We start from the raw sequence: 27,862 nt of genomic DNA, 5'->3' as shown, positions 1-27,862 counted from the left end.
CTACCAGACAGAAGTTGGCACATCGACGGGTACCGACGTCAGACGAGTCTCCTAACACTTGTGGCTTTCTTTGCCACGTTTCATCGCAGATGCAGAAGTACTAGGTGTATTGAGACGGATCCAAGGCAAAATATCTCTAGCTTAAACTGACAGATTTTGATGGGGATTTGTTGTTATGTAACTAAGATTGACGCACAAATGTGTCAATCGACTCTAAGAGGTTAACACCACATTCATAAACATGTACTTCATGGACTTCTGATAGGTGCACACACTCAGGGAATCGAACCAGGTTCTGTAGTAACCCCTCTAGGACTAAGATGCAATGCCTGGTTTGATTCCAGGCTGTATCACAACCGGCCGTGATTGGGAGTCCCATTGGGCGGCGCACATTTGGCCCAGCGTTGTCTGGGTTAGGGTTTGACTGGGGTAGGCTGTCATTGTAAGTAAGAATTTGTTCTTAACTGACTTCCCTAGTTAAATAAGAATAAATAAATACCAGTATCTCACTTGTCTTTTTTTCAAAGATCATTACGCATCCTACCACGGAGTATAAATAATGTTTCAACACTTGTGTTTGGTTGATCTGCAAGTCATCACAAATTAGTCTGAAGGGGACAAGGTTAGCTCTTTTGAATGTGGTGACACAATTGATCCAATTAACAATCTTTGTTGTTTGGCCTTATTTTGCCCCCAAAAGTTTCTTTGGATTGCTGCTTAATCATCCCTGAAGTTATTCTAAGCACAGGCCCATTTACACTTAGCCCCAGCACACCACTGCTTAATGCTTTCTTGTTGTCTGGATCCTCCCTCACCTCTTGTTATGCATTGTACTAGGCTATCGATTTTTGCAAATGGCTCCCTAATTATGGCAGTATTCATTTTGTAAATGCAGTGTCCTACCATATCCCCGTGGGGACGAAAGGAAAATCAGATTTGATGGAAATTGATTCTCGGTTAACACGTTGAATAATTCAATTTTAAACAAAGGGTAAAGCAATCAACAGGGTCGAGTTGGCATGCTCTCACGGATGTTGCTCTTGACTTATAATTGTCAATATTGATTCAAAGGAAGAATTGTGGAGGCACTCTCTGACTAATCAAACTCAAATCAAATCAAATGTTATTTGTCACATGTGCCGATTACAACATGTGTAGACCTTACAGTGAAATGCTTACTTTCAAGCCCTTAACCTCTCTAGGATAGGGGACGCTCGCGTCCCACTTGGCCAAAAACCAGGGAAAATGCAGTGCGGCAAATTCAAATAAATTGATATAAAAATCAAACTTTCATTAAATCACACATGTAAGATACTCAATTAAAGCTACACTTGTTGTGAATCCAGCCAACATGTTCGATTTTAAAAAGGCTTTTTGGCGAAAGCGTAAGAAGCTATTATCTGATGATAGCACAAATGTAAACAAAGAGGGTAGCATATTTCAACCCTGCAGGCGCTACACAAAACGCAGAAATAAAATATAAAACATGCCTTACCTTTGACGAGATTCTTTTGTTGGCACTCCAATATGTCCCATAAACATCACAATTGGTCCTTTTGTTCGATTAATTCCGTCCATTTGTTCGATTAATTCCGTCCATATATATCCAATATGTCCATTTATTTGACGCGTTTGATCTAGAAAAAAACAGCTTCCAACCCTGTTGATTGTCACTACAAAATATTTTCAAAGTTGCCTATAAACTTTGCCAAAATATTTCAAACTACTTTTGTAATACAACTTTAGGTATTTTTAAACGCCTACCCCCTCCTTTTTCGAACATTCTGTTAAAAACTTTTCAGCGTCCTGCTACTCATGCCAGGAATATAGTATATGCAAATTATTAGTATGTGTGGATAGAAAACACTCTGAAGTTTCTAAAACTGGTTAAATCACGGCTGTGACTATAACAGATCGTGTGTTTCATCGAAAAGCGCAAGAAAAACTGCTCACTGAAAGCTAAAAATAATATCCATGCGTCACTTTCATGGATTGTTAAAAGGGCACAAAATTAACTATGGACCTGCATGCAATTCCTACAGATTCCACACGATGTCGCCATTGTCGTCATTATCCGGGGAGTTATTTGTTGGTAAAACCAACTAACTGGATTCCATTTCTTCCGGTCTCCGCCAGGATGTTTTGAAGTGCACATTTTCGGCTATTGATTTGAAGACGAGGAGCTATTGAATACACATCGCCCCGTGATCATTTTGATAGATTATAAACGTTTACTAATACCTAAAGTTGGATTACAAAAGTATTTCGAAGTGTTTTGTGAAAGTTTCTCGTCAACTTTTTTAATTTAAAAAAATGACGCTGCGTTTTAAAACGATGTTTTTTTCTGAATTACACAGCTTCCATAGATGGCTATTTTGGGTATATATGGACCGATTTAATCGAAAAAAAGACCCAATAGTGATGTTTATGGGGCATATAGGAGTGCCAAGAAAGAAGCTCGTCAAAGGTAATGAATGTTTTATATTTTATTTCTGCGTTTTGTGTAGCGCCGGCTACGCTAAATCTTTTGTTTACGTCGCCTTCAGGCATTTTGGGGTGTTGCATGCTATCAGATAATAGCTTCTCATGCTTTCGCCGAAAAGCATTTTAAAAATCTGACTTGTTGGCTAGATTCACAACGAGTGTAGCTTTAATTCTATACCCTGCATGTGTATTTTGATGAACGTTTGAGTTTTAACGAGTACATTTAGCATTTAGCGTAGCGCATTTGCATTTCCAGGTGCCTAGTTGAGACATCTGCGTCTCAAGTAGGATCAAGAAGTTAATAATCGATCAAATTGAATACGGGTCTATCTGTTTACAATAGAGGACGAGAGGAAACTAACGCTACTTTTCATGTCTTGGCCAATTCTAAACAGTATTACGCAGTTCCTAGATGGGCTACTTCTTCATTGCACAAATGAATAACCTCAACCAAATTCCAAAGACTGGTGACATCCAGTGGAAGCGGTAGGAACTGAAAACAAGTTCCTATGAAATATACTTTGCCAATGAGAACTCAGTGAACAGACAGAGACCAAAAAAACAATGGCATTCTCACATAGGTGTTCGTTTTGTCCAGGTGTGAAAGAGCAGTGTGGAGTGCAATAGAGATTGCATCATCTCTGGATCTGTTGGGGTGGTATTCAAATTGGAGTGGGTCTAGAGTTTCTGACATAATTGTGTTGATGTGAGCCATGTGCAGCCTTTCAAAGCATTTCATGGCTACAGTTGTGAGTGCTGCTGGTCGGTAGTCATTTAGGCAGGTTACCATAGTGTTATTGGGTACAGGTACTATGCTGGTCTGCTTGAAACATTTTGCTATTACAGACTCAGACAGGGAGAGGTTGAAAAGTTCAGTGAAGACACTTGCTAGTTGATCAGCGCATGCTCGGAGTACATGTCCTGGTAATCCGTCTGTTGACTTGTTTAAAGGTCTTACTCACACAGTCGTCCGGAACAGCTGATGCTCTCATGTATGTTCCAGTGTTCTTGCCTCGAAGCGAGCATATAAGTGATTTAGCACACCTGGTAGGCTTGTGTCACTGGGCAGCTCTCGGCTGTGCTTCCCTAGTCTTTAATAGTTTGCAAGCCCTGCCACATCTGACAACCGTCAGAGCCGGTGTAGTACGGTTTGGTCTTTGTCCTGTATTGACACTTTGCCTGTTTGATGGTTTGTCGGAGGGCATTGCGGGATTTCTTATACACTTCCGGGTTAGAGTCCCGCTCCTTGATAGCAGCAGCTTTACTCTTTAGTTGAGTGCGAATGTTGCCTGTAATCCATGGATTCTGATTGGAATATGTACGTACAGTCACTTGGTGACGACGTCATCGATGCACTTATTGATGAAGCCAGTGACTGATGTGGTGTACTCCTCAATGCCATCGGCAAGAATTCCGGAACATATTCCAGTCTGTGCTAGCAAAGCATTCCTGTAGTTTAGCATCTGTTTCATCTGACCACTTTTTTATAGACCGAGTCACTTGTGCTTCCTGCTTTAATTTCTGCTTGTAAGCAGGAATCAGGAGGATAGAATTATGGTCAGATTTGCCATAATGTACATAATAAGTTACAAATAATGTGAAAAAACAAACAAAATGGCACAGTTGGTTAAGAGCCAATAAAACGGCATCCATCCTCTCCGGCGCCATCTTGAATACATCTTTTGACTGCCACATTTGTCTTTGCCTAGTCTATAGGGTTATGCAGTAGCGATTTTAGCATGTAAATGTTGGAGGGGCAAACCCACTACACAACACATCACTAAACAATACATTCATTGCACTATAACGGTGACCAACAGGTCCCACACACGGTTAGATCCTACATGAAGCTATCCCAACAGCAGAGTCCCAACAACAGCAGTCCCATCACCTTACCACTGCTACACCTGGCTATCAGCGGAGCCTTGTCTGGCAGCGAAACAGTTAATTCATCCTCATTTACAGCCTTTTAAAAAAACATAGCTGATATGGCTAACTTGCTTAAACAAATGTGGTTTCTACTGACAATTTAGATGTGCAAACTACGGCATAAGGGGGCGATGAGCGGATAAGAGGCATTCCGTCATTTCGATTAGGACATTAATGAGCAAGATAGGACGGACATAGTCAACGGGGCTTATAAGCAGACAATGCAAGCTTTTACATTATTCAATGATTATATTTCTCTAAAACAGGCTTTTGGCTACATGTGCACCACCAAGTCAGAACAGTAGGTGAAATTAGGAGGGGAATTGGGACCAAATTATTAGGGTGAGGCACATGGGCTCTAACAGCTTACTACACAACATACACTTAGTATTACTTTCTTAGCTACAGTATACATATCTCCCAGGCATATTACGTAATTTATGCAGCAGCATACAATACATTTTTGGACTCACCTTGTTGTGCTGTATTCACTTGAACAGGAAGGTGGCGCGACGGTCCTACGTGGGCAATTTTTTAGCCATTCTTTGTCATCAAAGTCAGGCATTCTCTGGATTTATGGTGCATTCAAGACAGCTGGGGGGGAAACAAAGTTGAATCATGATGACGTCAGTGATCTTCAGGTCGGAGCTCTAGAAAAACCCAGGCCCTGCATGTCCCCAGGCACCCTCATTTGTTGACTTCTGTGATCGAAAAAGCTTTGGTTTCATGCATTTCAACATCAGAAGCCTCCTCCCTAAGTTTGTTTTATTCACTGCTTTAGCACACTCTGCTAACCCTGTTGTCCTTGCCGTGTCTGAATCCTGGCTTAGGAAGGCCACCAAAAATTCTGAGATTTCCATACCCAACTATAACATTTTCCGTCAAGATAGAACTGCCAAAGGGGGAGGAGTTGCAGTCTACTGCAGAGATAGCCTGCAAAGTAATGTCATACTTTCCAGGTCCATACCCAAACAGTTCGAACTACTAATTTTAAAAATAAGTCTCTCACTGTTGCCGCCTGCTCCCGACCCCCCTCAGCTCCCAGTTGTGCCCTGGACACCATTTGTGAATTGATCGCCCCCCATCTAGCTTCAGAGTTTGTTATGTTAGGTGACCTAAACTGGGATATGCTTAACACCCCGGCAGTCCTACAATCTAAGCTAGATGCCGTCAATCTCACACAAATCATCAAGGAACCATCAAGGTACAACCCTAAATCTGTAAACAAGGGCAACCTCATAGACGTCATCCTGACCAACTGGCCCTCCAAATAAACCTCCGCTGTCTTCAACCAGGATCTCAGTGATCACTGCCTCATTGCCTGTATCTGCTACGGATCCGCAGTCAAACGACCACCCCTCATCAAACGCTCCCTAAAACACTTCTGCGAGCAAGCCTTTCTAATCGACCTGGCCCGGGTATCCTGGAAGGATATTGACCTCATCCCGTCAGTTGAGGATGCCTGGTAATCTTTAAAAGTAACTTCCTCACCATTTTAGATAAGCATGCTCCATTCAAAAAATGCAGAACTAAGAACAGATATAGCCCTTGGTTCACTCCAGACCTGACTGCCCTCGACCAGCACAAAAACATCCTGTGGCGGACTGCAATAGCATCGAATAGTCCCTGCGATATGCAACTATTCAGGGAAGTCAGGAACCAATACACGCAGTCAGTCAGGAAAGCAAAGGCCAGCTTCTTCAGGCAGAAATTTGCATCCTGTAGCTCTAACTCCAAAAAGTTCTGGGACACTGTAAAGTCCATGGAGAACAAGAGCACCTCCTCCCAGCTGCCCACTGCACTGAGGCTAGGTGGCCTTCAAAAAGCATTTCTCAACGGCTGGCCATGCCTTCCTCCTGGCTACTCCAACCTCGGCCAACAGCTCCACCCCCCCCCCCCCTCACCCGCAACTACTCGCCCAAGCCTCTCCATCTTCTCCTTTACCCTAATCCAGATAGCAGATGTTCTGAAAGAGCTGCAAAACCTGGACCCGTACAAATCAGCTGGACTTGACAATCTGGACCGTCTATTTCTGAAACTATCCGCCGCCATTGTCACAACCCCTATTAACAGCCAGTTCACCCTCTCTTTCATATCATCTGAGATCCCCAAGGATTGGAAAGCTGCCGCAGTCATCCCCCTCTTCAAAGGGGTAGACACCCTGGACCCAAACTGTTACAGACCTATATCCATCCTGCCCTGCCTATCTAAGGTCTTCGAAAGCCAAGTCAACAAACAGGTCAACTGACCATCTCGAATCCCACCGTACCTTCTACGCTGTGCAATCTGGTTTCCGAGCTGGTCACGGGTGCACCTCAGCCACGCTCAAGGTACTAAACGATATCATAACCGCCATTGATAAAAGACAGTACTATGCAGCCGTCTTCTTCGACCTGGCCAAGGCTTTCGACTCTGTCAATCACCATATTCTTATCGGCAGACTCAGTAGCCTCGGTTTTTCTAATGACTGCCTTGCCTGGTTCACCAACTACTTTGCAGACAGAGTTCAGTGTGTCAAATCGGAGGGCATGTTGTCCGGTCCTCTGGCAGTCTCTATGGGGGTGCCACAGGGTTCAATTCTCGGGCCGACTTTTTTCTCTGTATATATCAATGATGTTGCTCTTGCTGCGGGCGATTCCCTGATCCACCTACGCAGAAGACACCATTCTGTATACTTCTGGCCCTTCCTTGGACACTGTGCTATCTAACATCCAAACGAGCTTCAATGCCATACAACACTCCTTCCGTGGCCTCCAACTGCTCTTAAACGCTAGTAAAACCAAATGCATGCTTTTCAACCGTTCGCTGCCTGCACCCGCACGCCCGACTAGCATCACCACCCTGGATGGTTCCGACCTAGAATATGTTGACATCTATAAGTACCTAGGTGTCTGGCTAGACTGTAAACGCTTCTTCCAGACTCATATCAAACATCTCCAATCTAAAATCAAATCTAGAGTCGGCTTTCTATTCCGCAACAAAGCCTCCTTCACTCACGCCGCCAAACTTACCCTAGTAAAACTGACTATCAATCGTTGTCCCTGATTGAGAACCATATTTAGGTAGTGGTTTTCTATTGTGTTTCGTGGGTGATCCTCGACTTTGGCGATGTCATCTACAAAATAGCCTCCAATACTCTACTCAGCAAACTGGATGCAGTTTATCACAGTGCCATCCGTGTTGTTACTAAAGCACCTTATACCACCCACCACTGCAACCTGTATGCTCTAGTCGGCTGGCCCTCGCTACATATTCATCGCCAGACCCACTGGTTCCAGGTCATCTACAAGTCCATGCTAGGTAAAGCTCCGCCTTATCTCAGTTCACTGGTCACGATGGCAACACACGCTCCAGCAGGTGTATCTCACTGATCATCCCTAAAGCCAACACCTCATTTGGCCGCCTTTCGTTCCAGTTCTCTGCTGCCTATGACTGGAACGAATTGCAAAAATCGCTGATTTTTTTCTTTTATCTCCCTCACCAACTTCAAACATCTGCTATCTGAGCAGCTAACCGATCGCTGCAGCTGTACATAGTCTATCGCTAAATAGCCCACCCAATTTACCTACCTCATCCCCATACTGTTTATATTTATTTACTTTTCTGCTCTTTTGCACACCAGTATCTCTACCTGTACATGACCATCTGATCATTTATCACTCCAGTGTTAATCTGCAAAATTTTAATTATTCGCCTACCTCCTCATGCCTTTTGCACACAATGTATATAGACTCTTTTTTTTCTACTGTGTTATTGACTTGTTAATTGTTTACTCCATGTGTAACTCTGTGTTGTTGTCTGTTTACACTGCTATGCTTTATCTTGGCCAGGTCGCAGTTGTAAATGAGAACTTGTTCTCAACTAGCCTACCTGGTTAAATAAAGGTGAAATAATTTTTTTTTTAAAAAGAGGCCTGAGTTCCCGACTTGAGATTCCGAGTTAGATGACCGTTCAAAACGTATTTTCCCAGTCGTCTTGAACTCACTGAAAACAGATTTCCCAGTTGTGAGTTTCCAGTTGTTTTGAGCGAGGCAGAAGTCATGCTGGATTGACACCATGGCCAATGTTGAATGTTTATCCTTTTAAGCTTGGAAAAGAGATCTGTAAACCCAGACTTGGGACCACACACCCACTCTACTGAATAGCAGGGTAGTGATTGCTTTGCAGTTCTTGCAGTTAGCCACTCATTGTTGAATTTGTTTACTTGATTCATGATGATGACTGCTAGCTTGCTAGCAAAGATTTTGAAAGTAGGATGTTGACATGATCAGTCCAATAAAAGCTGCTGTATATATAACATGATTTGACTTAATTTTATCTGTGGCCAATGACCTTTTAGCCTTATTGGATGGGTACTTCTAATGTAACTCTTTGGCAGCACCAAAGGGCTTGAAATTTTCAAGCTCTACCCTTAGATTTTCCGGTGACATAGTGTCCCCATGAGCGACAGAACACTGAGCCAATCACTAGAGAACATTACTAATCCCTACGCTCTGTATATTCCACTGGCTGCCCCACCTGCATTTTGGAGCTGCCTTACTTAAGAAAACAAAAAAGAGACCATGTTTAAAAAAAAAATGTTTTTTACATTGTTTGCAACCTGATATGTAACACTTATTAATGCTAAAATAAAATGCCAAACAGGCATCCCCCCCAAGCTAGAAAGGTGGGTCTCAAAATTGGTGGGGCTATGTAATATCTGTACAAACTCTTAGAAGAAGAAAGAGAGAGCCTCAACTGTAGGCTAGGTTGAAGGATTTTAACCCAGGTCTGGGAGCTCAATATTCCTGGAGCATGGGGTGAAGTGTTGAAGTGATAGCTCCAGCCATGTGACTTGTGTGAATCACTGTCTCAGCCCTTTAGCAATCCTCTGCTACGGAGCTGTGCTGTGATAGCTACAGTAGCAAGGCATATCTCTCCCCTTGGCATGCTCAAGAAAATAAGACACAACCACAGTTTCTTGCAATTCAGTGGACACATCCAACAGGGCTGATTTTAATTTACTCTAACCGAGAACCATGTGAGATACGGAACTCGAAAATGATCTTGGTGTAGCCTAGAGGTCATTCAGGTTGATTAATACTGATGGCCCACAGTAACGCAGCTAATAAAGCTAACCAGGACGCACGAAAGGGCGTTGTTAACAAGGCCTTCCATTTGAAGAAAACACGTCACTCACACAACATATCCCTAAAGCGCATTTACTCAATTTCCACCCGTGTAACTCTCATTCCCTACATGAACGATTTGGGTGTCTGGTTTTCTCAGTTCTAGTTGTCAAGCGTCGTTTCGCCAAGCTACCTGTTTCGCAAGGAGTGTCACGGATAAAGGAGTAGAATATTCTGTGTGTGATGTTGAGACAAACAGGCAGAACTTATTTAGGCTGTCAGCTCTCATCATGCTGTTTCCAGTAAGGCCCTTTATGAGGAGTGCTGTACTGCAGATAGGGACTTGGCTTCCCAATTTCATTACAATGCTGCCATTTTCCCTTTGAATAACAGACTTACCTTCTCTCTGCGGAGGGATGGTTAATTTCAGATCCAGGTCAAGGTTGGCTGTAATGGTCTTGTAAACCGGGAACCTACTGTAGGGCCTATACTGCTGCTCGGTGCAGAATGTGTCTTTTAAATGTGATGGTTTCGCAAATTGGAGCAATAGTAAAGGTGATATAATAAACATACATAGTATGTTGGTCTGCTAGTATAGTCATTCCACAGTTGATTCAATAGTTTTATATCATCTTACAAGAAGATAAATCCTTCAAAAGCAGAATTTATTGAATGTTTTAGTACATTAAATGTATGGAATGAAACTGGGTGAAAAGTTAAATGGTAATCTTTGCCCAGGCAAAACTAACGCTTGTTCGAGTACACAGTTTGTTTACTGTACATGTGGTTAATGTAATGGATGTTTGAAATGGAAGGAGGTGTATCGTTCGTCGTCTTCCTCTGATGAGGAGTAAGAGAGGTCGGACCAATTTGCAGCGTGGTAAGTGTCCATTTTAATAAGACAAACTGAACACTACAAAAATACAAATAACAAAGTGAAACAAACGAAACGGTCCCGTGTGGAAACAAACACTAACATGGAAGATAATCACCCACGAAACACAATAGAAAACAACTACCTAAATATGGTTCTCAATCAGGGACAACGATTGACAGCTGCCTCTGATTGAGAACCATACCAGGCCAAACACAGAAATAGCAAATCATAGAAAAACTAACATAGACAACCCATCCAACTCACGCCCTGACCATACTAAAACAAAGACATAATAAAAGAACTAAGGTCAGAACATGACAAGAGGGAATGTTCACATCGTATATTTGACCACTCTACTGTATGTGTGCTAGCCATAACCTGCTGGTACTTATGCACATATATGGGCCACGGTAATGATGATGGAAATGTCATGTAAAGGTTATGATGTTCATAGAAATGTCATGAACAGATTTTGCTTCATCGACACCCAATGAGACAGTTGTAATGTCTTGTCATGGGGCTCTTTTATAAAAGAACTGTCACATTTCGACCGTATAGTCTTTATCAAAGCTTAGCTTATTAAAGGCTCATCGATCACCTTGAAAGAAGTTCAACTCACTTCTGGAGTTTCCAGAGTTCAGTCACATTCATTTAAGTGATGACTCACCTGAGGCTTACATTGTGAAGGCCTTCATGCCTCCTTCATTTGACAGTTTTTAGAACCATGTTGACGCACTGCCGTTAATGTTCATATCTTTTGATAAACACCCTCAAACATAAAAAACTCTGACACACATGCTCAGGCATGTGCATGGAGATCTCATGCATGGTCAGGTAGCTCCTAAAAGTCGATAGGAATGCCACATTTCTGGACCTCATTGGTTATTCCAAAACAACAGATGGGCACAAGCAGCAGCCTAATTGTTTCATTTTCTGATTGTTTCAATAAATAATGCCTTATACTTGACAGAACATCTGTTTACGCTGATAGCCTACTCATTAGCGTATTTAATGTTCAAATGCAGCCCTGAACCCCATTAAGCCCCTTGTAAATTAATTAAATGGCTGGATTTGGTGCTGGCTCCTGCTGTGTTTTTGGTAACATGTTGCTGTAATTGACGTATTACGCTATAATCGTTTAATTATTCCATTCCCCGCCCCACAGGGATGCGCTGGCCAATATCGAGGTGATGCAACTGGACTTTGAGATGGAGAACTTCACCAGCCAATCAGTCACCAGGAGGATCAACTGGAACATCGACTACCGGGGACAGAACCCGCCTCCGGACTCAGAGAAGGTGGTGACTGAGTTGACCGTGGTGCAGAAGGACATTCAGGCTATCATCCCACTCTCCATGGTGAGTAACCTGTGACATCACATACAGTATGCTATAATAATTTTCATATCAGTTGAATCTGTCTATTGTAACATTTGCCACCGTTCAATTCAGATCTCTCATGCAAGAAAATAAGTTAGCCACTCTCATTAAAGGACCTTTGATCCCCATTGTCATAGGTAAGCATGCTTATCAGCACTTGAGGTTCTCTTTCACTAGCTCAATGCTCATTTCACCTGCTAAGAGAAGGCCGCCAAGGCCACCTAGTAATGGCACACCATGCGAAGAGTCTGTCTGGCGCCTCCACTCCTATCTCATGAAAAGGGGCAATTAGTAAGCCGTAAACACCGCTTGTGGAAATGAGGGACATTAATCAAGTAATAGGAAGGCAGAGGGCCAGTCCTGAAAGGTCAAGTCGCCTCCTGTGTAGTTTCACCTCCCTTTATTTGGTGAAGGGAGCCCGTGAAAAGTCTCAGGGAGAGAGACTTCATTATTAGGCTATTAAAATTCAGCTGCTTGGGCAAATGTTAAAGCGATACTTAGCTCTCTCAGCCCCGCATATATTTATATAGGTTTAAAATGCCACAAGTTGCAGAGAAGTAAGTGCCCAGGTGATGAAGACACTTTTTTTACACACTCGACTACAGAGGTTATTAAGCGAGGAGGAAGAAAACCTCTCTCTATTCACGAAACATGACGGTGTGCTTCAAGGGCTTTATTAGAGAGGTCAGGCAGAGTGATGAAGATAGGAGTTCAGCTGAAAGGAGTCAGAGTCACGGAAGGCCAACGCATGGGGAATCGCAAAAAATAGCAAAAGCTGAGGCAACCTGCTTGCCTGGCTACCCAGACTCCTTGCTCCGGCCAAACGCTTTGCCACTCCCACGGATGTTAGTTTATTCTCCGCAATGAGTCTGGATCTGAGTACCTCCCTGACCCTTCACTGAATGTGAACACATTCAGGGCCATCTGATTGGTCCAGAAATCAGTGGGTTGGGCCAGAGCCATTACAAACGTGGTAAAGCGGCAGGTTGAAAATTCGTCATTGGCTTTGGTACTGGTTAGAGACGATCCAATCGCTGATGAATTTGTTTTGTACAATGCCCCTCGTCACCACAAACGACTTCAATGATTACAGTCTAAGACTAAAGAATGTAGTGAATGACAGAGCAGCGGAAGAATTTAGTGTGAGTCGTCAGGCTACAAACCTGTGCCATTTCATGCAATTTCAGTTGCTGTGTTTCACTGTTTCTCATTCATGTACTATAGAGGAAAGACCAAGTCTGTGTCCAAAATAGCACCCTATTCCCATAGGGCTCTGGTCAAAGGTAGTGCACTACATGGATTAGCATGCCATTTGGGACTTAGGCAGAATCCAATGCCACATAATCCCAGGTCTCTTTGTGTGAAATGATTGTAACAGTAATAGTAGCTACAAGAGGCTCTGCACGTTGTGTTTACCACTGCACACATCCTCTGCTAGCTTGTTAGAAACCAGAATGCTCACATTAATATTTTTTCTGCATGGATTTGGGAGACAGCAGAATGAGGCAATCCGGAAAAACACACAAAGATGCATTTTGTATCTTGAGTAACAGGCGAGGGACTGAGAAGAACATGGCACGCCAAGCGCGCAAAATTAATATCCTCTCTGATTTAGCTCTAGCATGAACGAGAGAGGGAGAGGTGGAGAAAAATAACTAGAGGAGAAAAAAAAATGTTTTCCAGGAAGTAAAAGCTTTGCTAAGCAGAGTCAATGCCAGGCAGAGCTGAGCCACTAATACTGGGGAGGAGGGGAGTGGGGAGACAGTTGCTGGGGAGGGAGGAGGAGGAGGGAAGGAAGCGGGTGAATTTACAGTGCAGAGATCATCTTCCAGGATAATGTGGTTAAATCAGGCCGGGCTCCATCACTTTTGTCCTGTCAGGGCCCCAGCCAGGTCCCCCTGGTTGCCACATTCTCGGCGCAATTAGCACCCCCTGCCAAAGAGCCCTCTCAGGGGCTTCTCATAAACGGGGGATGGGGAGGTGGAGAGAGCAGGAGAGGGGGATGAGGGCGCAAAGGAGAGGAGGGAGGGGAATAGCGGGGTACTGTGTTGTTGGCTCCACCACTGCGCCATGCTGCCGCAGTAGCGAACAGATGATGAATAAAACATGACAGCGTCTTTGCCGAGGCCCCTATGGCAAAAAGTCGCATGACACACACACACACACACACACACACACACACACACACACACACCACATGTCTGGCACATCTGACGTTGCATTTTGATCATTTACATGAGGAGTAGGAGCTAGGGCACAGTAAGCAGCAGAGGCTTTGATGAGTTTCGCTTGCTAATCGGCTTCGTCAAAACTCAACAACTGAGGGCTGCCAACCTTAATTCGCTCTCTCATTGCTTGTCATTTGGTTACTTGGTTTCAAATGGACCCTGCTTCTTTAATTGAATAAATCGAAAACAACAATGCTTACATGAACAAAGCTAAACTAGTAGTCAATACTAGTCAATGTTACAGTAGCAGTATAATGCAGTTTTCATTTCCGCCGTGTATTGAACTGATAGAGTTGTCTCAGTCATGTCTTGTGTGTACACTAGCTGACAGTTTTCTTCATGTGCCTAAATGCGTTAACCTTGGTGTAATGACTTTGAAATGGCCTCCTGCATGTTATTGATAGCTCTCCCCTTACTGTGTTCATGATAAACTCTCACTCATTACACCGGACACTGCAGCTACCGCTACCCGCCACCGCAAATACTCAGGCCCCTATTTACATTTTTTACATTAGCCATGCAGCAGAATACCATTTGACACATGAAAATGAGAAACATGATGGAGGACGGGGCGTCTTGTTACGGTTGCGGTTTGTTGTGAGGAAAAATAGTTATTGGGCTCTATTTTCTCCATCCCTTCATTTGTCTACGTCTGAGTGGCTGTTCTTTAGCAAGAAACTGGGAGGCTAGGTTTACACATTCTCCTCACTGAATAATTGTCTGGCAAACATTGTATTATGAATACATGTGTCAGCAGGTAGAATGGCATCAATGTTCAAATAGTGCACCAGCTAATTTGATTTGGGCAGGACCTGACCGTGCAACATAACTAGCATTTTACATGCTGCCATTTTTTTTATTACACCACGTTAAGTAATACTGTTTTGCCTCTGAGGCTACAAAACAGATATTTAAATATAGTGTTTTGATTGAAATCAAAGGCACATTTACATGATTTGTGTTTTCTCTAGAGGGTCACGAGGGACACAAATTAGAGCCTAACTCATTACCCCCGCACAGCTCACATTCATTCCGCCAAAATAATGAATTCAAAGTCGTCCAATTGAAGACTCGGTGTGCATTTTAATTGGCTGTTTCTATATCACTGGAGTCATAAAATAAGTGTACATCTGCTGATGGTCTTGGCTCTGTTTATAATCAGTTCTCAAGTCAGTTTACACTGAATATACTAAACATTATGGACACCTTCCTAATATTGAGTTCCCCACCCCTTCCCAGAACAGCCTCAATTCAGCAGAGCATGGACTCTACAAGGTTTTGAAAGCATTCCACAGGGATGCTGGCCCATGTTGACTCCAATGTTTTCCACAGTTGTGTTAAGTTGACTGGATGTCTTTTAGGTGCTGGACCATTCTTGACACAAACCGGTGCGCCTGGCACCTACTACCATTCCCCGTTCAAAGGCACTTACATTTTTTGTCTTGCCCATTTACCCTCTGAATGGCACATATACACAATCCATGTCTCAAATATCTCAAGGTTTTCAAGTCCTTCTGTCTCGTCCCCTTCATCTACACTGATTGAAGTGGATTTAACAAGTGACATCAATAAGGATCCACCTGGTCAGTCTATGTCATGGAAAGAGTAGGTGTTCTTAATATTTTGTGTACTCAGTGTATATTCCCCAGCATTGTGATTTCAGGCATCTATTAGTGACCCTAGACTGTTTGCCGCCTTAGTGCAAATAAGATGATAACGCAGATTCTCTAACTGTAACCAAGATTATGAGGACAGACAAAAAGGTTTTGACGACGACATAATGTTTTGCAGGGCTATGAAAAGATAATTTCCTTAGGCATTTCACTTCTCTTTCATATTTCCATCCGCTTGATGAAGAATGAATGTTTCACTTCACAACTCAAATGACTTTGCATACATTGTCAATGCGAACGTCTTGCCTTTTTTCCCCTAACGTACAGTTGCAGCGTGAAGGGGAAAACATAAAACTGTGTCCTGCACAGTGATTGATGTTCATTATTCTCTTTGTGCATTCTAAAAATGTTTTATCTTGTCTCACTTCATTTTCTTTTCAAAGTGTTCATTGGAACATTTGAGGACACCTCTACAGTGTATCTTTTGAAAATGCATACCTCGTGAGATGAAATGTATCAAAAAGGGGTGGCCCATTTCAAATCAAACCAAGCCGACCACTGAGAATGGCTTCCAGCAGAACTCTTTGGACTTCCTTTTTGAAAAGTTAATATTGGTAGTACTCTGTGAAATAAATGTGCGATAAACACTATCTAACACTGTTTCATGTTTGTTCCCTCTCTCCTTTAAACTCTACAGGACACCGAAATCATTAACACTGCGATACTGACTGGCCGAACCGTGGCCATTCCCGTGAAAGTGGTCTCCATTGAAATGAGTGGAGTCGTGACTGATGTATCATCCTTCGTAGAGTGCAAGTCCTCTAACGAAGACATTGTGAAGGTAAGGTACAGTAGTTCCCTCGTAGGTTGCACAATTCCAGTAACTTTCCCAACTGTGATTTTGGAATACCTTGGACTTTTGGGAATGGGAAAGATATTGTCTTGGTAATGCATCTGCTACCAAATGGAATCCCACCGTACTTGTACACACCCTAATGGGCCTGCAGCACACTTTAATATACCATCATGCAAACATCAAAACCTCTTTACATGGCTGTCCATAATGATGTGCTCTTGACTCAGTTGCTTTTGAACCCCCCACAGATGAATCAATGGATGTTCATAGTCTTACTGGTACACCAAAATCAATAGACTACAAAGCACAGTAATATCTCTGAAGGATGCCTAGTCTGGTTGCCACAGTTTCTCCAGACCTTAGTTTACTCTAGCTGCATTATCTGGTGCAAGGCCAGATAATGCCAGATAATGCCCTATATAGTGCACAACTTTTGACCAGAGCCCTATGGGCCCTGAAGTAGTGCACTAAATAGGGAATAGGGTGCCATTTGGGACCTGACCTTAGCCAAGTAGGATACCTGGAGGTGAGGATACGTGTCCTGGGATGAGTCACAAACACAACTCTAGCCCATTGGGAGCCACAGCTGGGGTATGCAACATCAACTCCCATTTGTGGATTAAAGAAGCAAACCCCATAAACAGCGTTGGTAAATCCCATTTTGTTGTAGAAAGAGTTGGATAAAGGAGGCTGCAACCTCTGAAATTGAATCCAAATGTATTTGTTGATTCTCTCCGAGCGCATTTGATGACAGCACTACGACACCTTACAGGACATGTGAGAAAATTATACATGTGATGTAGAGAAAAATTATAGGCAATTGTTTTTATGTGGATTTATGCATTTTTGTTCATTTGAGATTATCGTGTGGGATTATTTAAAGGGGAGTGCATAATTATAATGCAAATTCGTTCGGAATAAATAGAGGAAAAAGCATCAGCTGTAAAACACAGACAGAATACAGACAGCCCCTAATCTTATTCTGACATTCATATGTGTGATAATACTAGGATCTATATGCCAGAGCATGAATTAAAAGCATTACTTTTTGCCATTAATCTGTATGTGATAAGGTTTAGAATGGTTTCAAGACGAGCTGCATTAGCGCAGTGTTATTGAGTGGACTTTGGTTCACTGCCCCTGCCATTGAACTTTAGAAGCTAATGCAAGATGAGCCCTTCACGCCGAGATGTACATGAGTCCTGACAGTTCTATACAACACTCCACAGAATACGAACGAAAGGTTCACAAAGACAACCCACTTAGTTTGTGTGGTTGTGTGCTCTTCCCATTGCATTTTGTGATGCCACATTATTCCCATTATTCATACACCGCACTCTTAATGCAGATCTATTCTTATCAGATGACTCTATTCTCTTATATTTTATTATTGTGTTTGTGTAGCCTTGGTGAGTCTGTGGAACACTCAAAACAATAGGCTCTGCATGGTCTATAAGTAAAGCGTATATAGAACGTCTTGTTATATAAACCAAGCCGGACCATGTGCACATAGGTTGTGAATTGCAAATGTGTAGACGTCAGATACATTTATCAGATTTTTTTTGTTAACAAAGCGGGTGTTTTTTTTAAGCTTTGTACCCAACTTTTGGAAAACGTTACACGGTGCTCATGCTCTTTGCTGAGGCGTTTATTTCTTTGTTTGTTTGTTTCTTCCCCCTTTGAAATAAATAGGCCACGATATATGTCAGCGCTGGCAGATAACCCAATCCTATTTGAATGTACAGTGGATGGTGTTTGTGTGTGAGAGAGAGAGAGCACAGTAAGATTGTTATTAAACCATACATCTGTGCTCTGCTCAGACTGGGGTTTGTTGTGGTGTTTTATGTTGTGTTGTTTGGGGTGGGAGGAGTGCACGAGTACGGGAGGCAGTATGGGGAGAAGGCAGGAAGCAGAGGGGGAGGCTGGGCGAGTGGAGGCGAGGGCTGGGGATTTGTCAGCAAGCGGGAGACGACATGACTCCCCCAGCTGATCCTTTCTCCCAGGGCTGTGTGTGTGTGCGCGCGTGGCGGCAGAGCACCCTCTTCCACGCCAGTGGTCATCCAACCCTTGCCCAGCCAAGTCCTCAGTTTCCTCCATTCTGCACTCTCACACCATTGTGACACATTCACCTTCAGCCAGTGACCAGGCTTATATAAGAAAGGCTTTGTGAGGCAATGAGATAAGTACACCTGAGTGTTATACTGTCTTCAGTATTGTCTCCTTGCTGTCTGCTGTGGTATTGTATATGAGAGGTCTTGAAGAAGTTGTCTTATTATTGTTGATAGCTTCACAATGAGGACTTAATCCAGTCAATTGGAGCTTGCTGGCCCAGAAATAATGTATGAATAGATAAAGCAATGAAACGGGATGTGTTTCGCAAAGTGCTCCTCTGTCGATTAAAGATAATTGATTATTGATTATCTTACTGTACCTTCAAGTATGTTTTCATAATGGTGAATACAGGGCAACAGTAACACAACTGGGGTGTGTTCATTAGGCCCCAAACGAAAATAACCAAACTGAAACAGAGAAGGACTACTTGAACTCGTCGAATACCACCACCAGGAAACACTTTTTTTTTGTTTTAATTTTGCAAAACATTCTAAAGCATTTTTATTTTGTGTCCTAATGAACACTGCCCAGGTTATGTTTTATTTTGCCATATACTGAACCTCCAGGAACCAAACAGGTGGTATTGATTGGCCTACAGTCTGCATGAGTTATTGTCATACATTGAAACAGCTCATGCGATCAAACGGAACTCATTACAGGCCTATATCCTGTTTGGAGGCACCTGTTGAGTGTGAGCAGAGGCTGGCCAGCACGGGATGTGCATCACTAAATGGTGATCATTGTTTCTCATTAGATCCATACGCATTATTCAGTAGAATAAGCACTATCAGGTCACCCCACCAACCTTCTGTTTTCCACATGCATGCGCCTCAACGAAGTGGATATACTGTGCTGCAGGCGGGTGGTGATCCTTTTTGATCCTGCATCTCTGCTTGTGGGTTTAAACTGGATGCCTGGATGCCACCATAGTGGGCAGTGCCCACCCTGTCTTTCTTTGCCCTGAACCCACCCAGGCAATCTGCTGGCACCATGGAAGGTGTCACAGAATATTAGAGGGCTGTGTAGCGACGGCAGCTCGCAGCTCTGTGCATTAGAGCACTTTCACGGACCCCCGCTGGCCTTCTGAAGCCTGTAGTCGTTAACAGCTTTTGACTCACAATTAGCCAGACAAGTTTATTAGCTGCCTGCAGGAGCTGGGATAGTTTGGGTTAGTGCAGTTAGCGAGGGCGTAAAGTGAGTGATAGAGAGGCTGGTGTGGAGGCCTAGAGTGGTAGGTCACAGGTGTGGAGGGTGCATTGTGGTGGTTTTGGTACAGAGGATGACTGTACCTTATCTGTCTGTGGGTGGGGGTGCAGGTATGTCCTTTGCTCTGTACAGTGCAGACACATGCCCCTTTGCCCTCCTAGTCTCCAACGTGGTGGTATAATTTTCTCCTAAAAACTTTTTTGTATAAAGGTTTCTCATTGTTGTTCGGAACCCACTGCCCGCCGCAATTCGTTGTAACTTTGTCAAGTTCACCACCCCCCACCCCATCCGTTGGTTGCACCTGTTGATCAGCCCTGTACAGAGCCCAGTTGCGCCTTTTTCCAAGTCTGCCCTGTACGACGATTGCGCTTACCCGGTATCCAAAAAGGCATATGGCTTGAGAGATGTGGTCATCGGTCGAGTGTGTACTGCCACAGCATCATAACATTTGATTAACACTTGATAACGCTTGATTTAACCTACATCATCATCAATATTCCGTCTGGTTGGCTGACATAGAGAGTAGCGACTGCATCAATGACCCTCCGATCCAACTCCATCCCTTTTTCAGTCGGGAGTTGTACATGTATGTCAGGGCAGCAGCAACACAGGTAGTCTACACTCTAGCTAACCATCATACTAAAATATCTACACAAGCCTCTAGCCAGCCGTATATCATGAGTTAGACAATTATTATGTTTTTTATTGTTGTTGTAATTTTACCCCCAATTCGTGATATCCAATTGCAATCCAATCTTGTCTCATCGCTGCAACTCTCCAACGGACTCGGGAGAGGTGAAAATAGAGTAATGCGTCTTTCAAATTATGACCCGCAAAGTTGCGCTGCTTCGTAACACCCGCTCGGTTGAACCCGGAAGCCAGCCACACCGATGTGTCGGAGCCAGTCACGGCTGTCACTACAGTCTGGGATCGAACCCCAGACTGTAGTGACGCTTCAACACTCCGATGCAGTGCCTTAGACCGCTGCGCCACTTGGGAGGCCCGAGTTAGACAATTATGAATATTAAATTATGAAGTTATTATTTGATACAAGCGTTGAAGATTAATCACAATCAGTAAAAGAAATCGAGCAAGCTACAGATGTCGTATCTTAATTTGATCACTCTTACTGAGAATTCTAGTGCAGAGCAGGAAATGCAAACTCTGTGTAGTGTTTTCAAGGTTTAAAAGGCTTCTTAAGTTTGTAATTTCCCACTTTAAAATGTCAGAGTTGATTTGCCCTAACAAAAACACCTGTAACTAGCATATTTGCATCAATCATCAACATCAATGATCAGCTGATAGCCCACACTCTTTTTCTGATGTCAATCAGGAAAAAGAGTGAAGCACTGTGTACTAACTTGCTTAAAATGTGTGTGTGGCAGAGCACCTGCCCCTGAAAGGTCTGTGCTTGGTCCTTCTGGCAAGCAATAACCTAATTGTCATAATTCAGTATGCCAAAAGTCTATTACACTGATTCCAACCGTCATCCTAGATCTCCAGCAGACAAATATAATATATAAATCCCTATTCACACAAAGGTGGCTTAAGATGGCAAAGTCTCATAGTAGATCTGAATACGCCAATGATCAGAAAAAGGGAAAGAAAGATAAATACTTTACTCTCGCTGAAGGCTTCCGACCCGGCCTGTATGGATTGCAGAGTGGAGAGGCCTGTCTGGATGAACTGGGTATTTTATTACCCAGTCCCCCCAATATGATGAATCCCCAGAACTGAGAAGACTGGCGATCCCAACCTCCATTTGTAAGAGATTAGCTCCTTTGATTAGTGTCAGCTGCCTCCGACTGCCAGATAAATCATTGATGGTATCCCAAAAGCAAACGCAAACCTTGCTATTTATTACAGTAAATATTTTAGTATTTAAGGGATGGGTATTTATGAGAAATTCTGTGCCAAATGACTGCTGGATAAAAAATAAATAAACATAATTTTGTGGGTGCCTGGTGTATTTAAGCTTTCATATTCTATGAATTATATGTTGCCTGAAAGCTTGTGTTAGTATATTATGCAGTGTGTCTCCACATAATTGTGTGTAGATCATAACACAGAAAATAGTGGTGGGTGGGATGAGTGGGGTTGGGGGGGAGCATGCACCCCATGAATGATTTTTAAAGGCTTTGAGTAGGTTGTACTTAAGAGCCAATTCTTCCACTCAACAAGAGACGCAAATTAGATTGGAGAAAACCCTCAAGTAGTGTTGTTTATACTGTGTTCTCAGCTATTTCTAATTACAAAAATAAAGCCCCTCGTGGCAAAATATTGGAACGTTCACAAAGGAGGATTACTGCGACCTAAAAATAGTACACATTGCACATACTCTGTAAGCGGAAAAAGGAATATGTGTACTCCCTATTTTACAATATTAAAAATAAAAAACAGATCACATTTACATAAGTATTCAGACCCTTTACTCAGTACTTTGTTGAAGCACCTTTGGCAGCAATTGCACCCTCAAGTCTTTTGGGTATGACGTTGCAAGCTTGGCACAGAGTTTCTCCCATTCTTCTCTGCAGATCCTCTCAAGCTTTGTCAGGTTGGATGGGGAGCGTTGCTGCACAGTTGTTTTTAGTTCTTTTAGGTTTTTAGGTCTCTCCAGAGATGTTTGATTGGGTTGAAGTTCTGGCTAGGCCACTCAAGGACATTCAGAGATTTGTCCCGAAGCCACTCGTGCATTGTCTTGGCTGTGAGCTGAGGGTTGTTGTCTGTTAGAAGGTGAACCTGGCTTCCGTTTGGCCACTCTATCATAAAGGCCTGATTGGTGGAGTGCTGCAGAGATGGTTGTCCTTCTAGAAGGTTCTCCCATCTCCACAGAGGAACTCTGGAGCTCTGTCAGAGTGACCATCGGGTTCTTGGTCACCTCCCTGTCCAAGGCATTTCTCCCCCGTATGCTCAGTTTGGCCGGGTGACCGGCTCTAGGAAGAGTCTTGATTGTTCCGAAATCATTTAAGAATGACGAAGGCCACGGTGTTCTTGGGGATGTTCAATGCTGCAGACATTTTTTTTGGTGCCCTTCTCCAGATCTGTGCCTCAACACAATCGTGTCCCAGAGCTTTACGGACAATTCCTTCGACCTCATGGTTTGGTTTTTGCTCTGACATGCCCTGTCAACTGTGGGACTTTGTAGACACAGGTGGTGCCTTTCCAAATCATGTCCAATCAATTGAATTTACCACAGGTGGACTCCAATAAAGTTGTAGAAACATCTCAAGGATTATCAATGGAAAAAGGATGCACCTGTGCTCAATTTCGAGTCTCATAGCAAAGGGTCTGAATACTTATGTAAATAAGGTATTTCAGTTTTTATTAGTAATACATTTGCAAACATTATGAAAAACCTGTTTTCGCTTTGTCATTATATGGTATTGTGTGTAGAGTGATGAGGAAAAATATATATAATTTAGCGATTTTAGAATAAGGCTGTAACGTTACAAAATGTCGAAAAAGTCAAGTGGTCTGAATACATTCCGAATGCACTGTAGGTGGTTGACGCCACTCCTGCATCCATATTGTACTATATCACCCATATCAATGGCAGATACATTATCATATGACTATTGACTCATCACCTCTTTCACAGGTGTCCATGAATTGTGACTATGTGTTTGTGAACGGGAAAGAGACACGGGGCTCCATGAATGCCCGGGTCATCTTCAGCTATGAGCACCTCAGTGCCCCCCTGGAGCTGACCGTGTGGGTGCCCAAACTCCCCCTCCAAGTGGAACTGTCCGACAGCAACCTGAGCTTCATCAAGGGCTGGAGGGTACCCATTCTTCCTGACCGCAGGTAGGAAGGACTCGCCCACACACTAAACATGGAGTGCACTGCTGTTTTCGAGCTGATGTTTCTTTTACTGAGTTTGAATTACATTTGAGATTCTCTGTCATGTATCGTATATGTTAAGTCGTATGTGACATGTTGTGGTGGTGGAATTTGGGATGAGCTGTTATAACTTCTCAAGGTTTATGCTCTGTTCTGCGATGAACTGCATTTCATAGACTCCCGTTATGTCTGCACCCTAACACAAGGCCATTGTGTTCTGGGACTGTTGCTTGTATAAAGAAACCGTTGTGTATCCAATATGATTGTATTATCAATCAATTGTATTTTCCTTCTATATTTATTATTTTATTTTTATTGAACCTTTATTTAACTAGGCAAGTCAGTTAAGAACAAATTCTTATTTACAATGACGGCCTAGGAACAGTGGGTTGGCTGCCTTGTTCAGGGGCAGAATGACAGATTTTTACCTTGTCAGCTCGGGGATCTAGCAACCTTTCGGTTACTGACCCAATGCTCTAACCACTAGGCTACCTGCCGTCCTATATGAGGGACATGCAACCGAGTTCTTCCCAGACTGATCAGTGACAGATCTCCTTTGCAGCTGCTTGTTTAAAGATGTACTACTACACTGTAAATAGTCACTGCCTAGATGTTTGGATTAAGTTTTCCACAACAATGTCGTTCAAGGGACGGGATCCTGCCTAAGCAATGTTTAGGCATCTTAGCACAGCTACTGCCTGTGCACACATGTTTTATTAGAGTTTAAACCAGCCCATGGTTTCAAATAGACACACTTATCCCTCTTAAATAATTGAACTAAACTATGAAGTTTGACTGAGAACAGGACTTAAAGCCAATTTTCATCTGACTGAAAATAAATTCACTGCATGTTCTTAGGGCCGGTTTCCTAGACACTGATTAAATCTAGCTGAAAAACCTATTTCAATAGAGATTTTCGATCGAGAATGGTTCTTAATCCTAGTCTTAATCAGTGTCTGGGAAATAGGCCGCTAGGGTTTCACATTTTCTAAACCATGAACTACATTAACTGCTATGTATTCATATTTTGTAGGGAATAGAAAAAAAACATAACTGCAGAAGGCTTTTTATGGTTATTTTTGAATGTGGACAGAATTGTATCACCAAATGTCATTACGCCATTTTGGCAAAACATTAAGCCCTTACCTAAATGTTTGCGACGTCGTCAGAACATGGACAAAAAAACTTCACTGTGTGAAAAAAAATGTATTTCTAGGTACAGGCTCAACCTGGCAAACTCTCTCTGACCTGTGAGAGAGTCATGATACTCAATGAAGAGAGTCATGCTTTCTCTCATGTTTACCTAGTCTTAACTGAACGCTCGTCTACACTCTCGTCTGTCTCTCCACTGCCATTGCGGCTTTGTTGTACAAGAAGAGGAACAGCACATTTTAGCCTTAAAATGTCTAGCTTCAGCCTGCCAGGGGACGTGATACATGTTCGAGTATTGTCAGACCTTTTAGGGAACACAGGACAGGCCTGCTTGTTATTCAGGCGGGCTCCGGGAATCAATGGATGGTAAATGCTTTGTCAGTCACTGACTGCTCGCTGTCGCTCCTGCTTCTCAAGTTATCTGAAAGGATAAGTCAGAGCAAAGATTAATTACCCTTGGAAACAGAGGAGAGCTTTTTAGCATTTAGGGAATGCCGGCAGCATGTCAGACTGCTGAGGAAAGAATGGAAGGCACACGTCCAAATCTTGCTTGATTGGTCGTCTTTGGAGTTTTGTGCCAGGTTGTAGGATTTTTCCCTCACGAAGAGCACATTGGAACAGACATTGTAACAAATGTCCCCCATATGGATTAGTGTTGGGCCTCTCATCACATCAAGTGCTATGATGTTAATTATATAATGATAAGAAGCTATTAATAACATAATCTCCTGAAACAGGATGCAGGATTTAACTACACTACAGCATCTTCCACAAACATATTAAGTAAACATGCATCATTAAAGGTTATGATTAAACTGCTGAAACTGTTTAGTAAATAGTAAAGCAAATAAATGTTTACGTGGTTCACCTTTGTTATTGTAAACTTTGACACTGGATACGGTTTTGACATGGGTAATGGTATTGACACTGGTAATGGAACTGATACCGGCAACGATATTGACCATGGTTACGGTATTGATACTAACATCATTGACCATTTGTCACCCCCCTCTCTCAATCAGGAGCGCCAGAGACAGTGACGTGGATGACGACGAGGACGACCGGCGAGTGAGTCGGGGCTGCACCCTGCAGTACCAGCGCACCCTGGTCAAGGTCCTGACCCAGTTCCACACCACCTCCACTGAGGGCACCGACCAGGTCATCACCATGCTGGGGCCCGACTGGCAGGTGGATGTGACCGACCTGGTGCAAGACTCGCTGAAAGTGGTCGACCCCAGGATAGCTGAGCTGGTGGACCGCACTGTGCTGGTGGGCCTGGAGCTGGGGTCCACTGTACTGAAGGTATTGAACCTTGGCTAGTTCTCCAGAGTTTGAAAAGTGAAGTAGCTTCTTTCAATTGTATTCACTGTGCTGAAGCTATAGAACTTTGGCTAGGTCTCCAAAGTCTGAGAAATTAAATAGCTTTTTTCAATGGTCTCTTTTCCTTAATTGATGTTATTGCACTCAAAAGCATTATAGGCTAGAGCCCTAGAGGCTAATAGTAACTTGACACTGATGTAGAGTGCTTGGATCACACTTGACCAAAGTGCAGATGTAATATGCAGAAGCGCTTGGAGAGTGCGAGACAAGATATGTTCTGCTTCATGCACACTGACCTAGACAAACTGGACATGTGAAAGCGAGAAAAGTATAACTCTCCCTCAATACTTAAACCCATTTCGTATTTGTAATTGAATGCTCTACGAGGATTAAATGATGAATGAGATCTGTCTGTGGTCGTCCTTCCTTTTAAAGATGGCTTCATCTGCATAGGAATGTTCTCTATATGGTCATCCGCCTAGTCTCCCACTGTGCAGTTAACAGCTTTACCAACCTGAGTGATCAATGGCTTAGAAGGCTGGGAGAAATCAAAAGATCTCAAGTTTATAGCATATTTTAGGGTGCACAAGGACTGCTGGACCTGTCTGTCCTAGAAAATTAAGAGTAGCCTAGAACAAACATGAATTGTTAATACTGCCCTACAAAGGCAAAACAAAGTAACTCAAATATTTGATCTGTTGTAATGGCCAGATATATTATCTGATTAATGTGGTATTTATTTTCCTGACACAAGATCAAGCCAGTTGATCAGAATATATCATGGAGAATCATAAATTGCTGTCTGTCTAGACAGAAAAATACTTTGTTTAAAAGAAAATGAAATTGCAACCTCTTTGCAATAAGGAATTGAGACCAAAAGCTCAAGAGAAGTTTCAAGTGTTTAATTCCAAGGATACAGTCAGCTGAGTGCATCCATTTAGAAAGTTCACAACCCATTTCATACTCTCCCCTTGTAGTTGTCACCTCACCAGCTATACATTTTATGACCCCAATGAGTTTCCCTCTGGCTCCCCCGTGGAATGTCCATGCTCCTCTCTTTGTTTAGCCAGATCCCACTTCGTCTATCTTCTGTTCTGGGCCTGACCCTGCTCTCTGATCCTATGCAATTTCCTCTTCTCTGATTAGGTCATGGTTTCTAAATTAGCATACACACAATTTCATAGCCTAAACTAATCATTCACTACACAGGATACAAACAAATTACAGTTTAACTTGAAACATGGTACATTTTAATAGAATCCATTAACTTTTAAGTCAGATTTTCCCGGAAGAAGAAAAAATACGTAGTTGCTACGTTTTGCCTTTGTTGGGCAGAATAGTTTCTTTCTTTTTTTAAGATGTCAATGCCAAACTTAACATGGTTAATCATGGTAATGTCTTTGATGACCCTAAAACGTTTCAAGTCGATAGGCCATTGTGAAGTGGATTTATAAAGGATTTAAATGGATACATAAAAGCCATCTTTTAACCAACTAAGAGATGTACCATGGGCCTGCATACCAAATGTAGTCTTATTTGGACAAATGAGGAAAGACACCTACATACAAAGTTCCACATCTTTAGGTCAAATGGGGTGTCAGATATGAGGGTTTGTGTAATTTGATATCTAAGAATAACAATAGGTTTCACAAGTTTGCTGTGAACCCCGAATTAAAGGTCGGAACAGCACTTTTGTGAAATGTATGCTTTGGCCTTCTCCACCATTCTTCCTTCTCTCTTTTTTGGAAAGCTAATTAT

The 27,862-nt window shown here is 42.8% G+C and overlaps 1 protein-coding gene across 3 annotated transcripts in view; it reads left to right on the top strand.

The window, feature by feature from the left end:
• Positions 1-27,862, top strand: part of LOC139420760 (transmembrane protein 132E-like) — a 367,970-nt gene that overhangs the window by 307,946 nt on the left and 32,162 nt on the right. For all 3 annotated transcript variants that reach the window (XM_071170969.1, XM_071170970.1, XM_071170968.1), the window contains exons 4-7: positions 11,564-11,756; positions 16,316-16,459; positions 23,391-23,596; positions 25,807-26,086. In XM_071170969.1, the coding sequence (XP_071027070.1) occupies positions 11,564-11,756; positions 16,316-16,459; positions 23,391-23,596; positions 25,807-26,086 (823 nt within the window). The remainder of the gene's footprint in view (positions 1-11,563; positions 11,757-16,315; positions 16,460-23,390; positions 23,597-25,806; positions 26,087-27,862) is intronic.

Source organism: Oncorhynchus clarkii, chromosome 12 (assembly GCF_045791955.1).
Source record: "Oncorhynchus clarkii lewisi isolate Uvic-CL-2024 chromosome 12, UVic_Ocla_1.0, whole genome shotgun sequence".
Lineage (NCBI taxonomy): Eukaryota > Metazoa > Chordata > Actinopteri > Salmoniformes > Salmonidae > Oncorhynchus > Oncorhynchus clarkii.
This window is presented reverse-complemented; position numbering and strand designations above follow the sequence as displayed.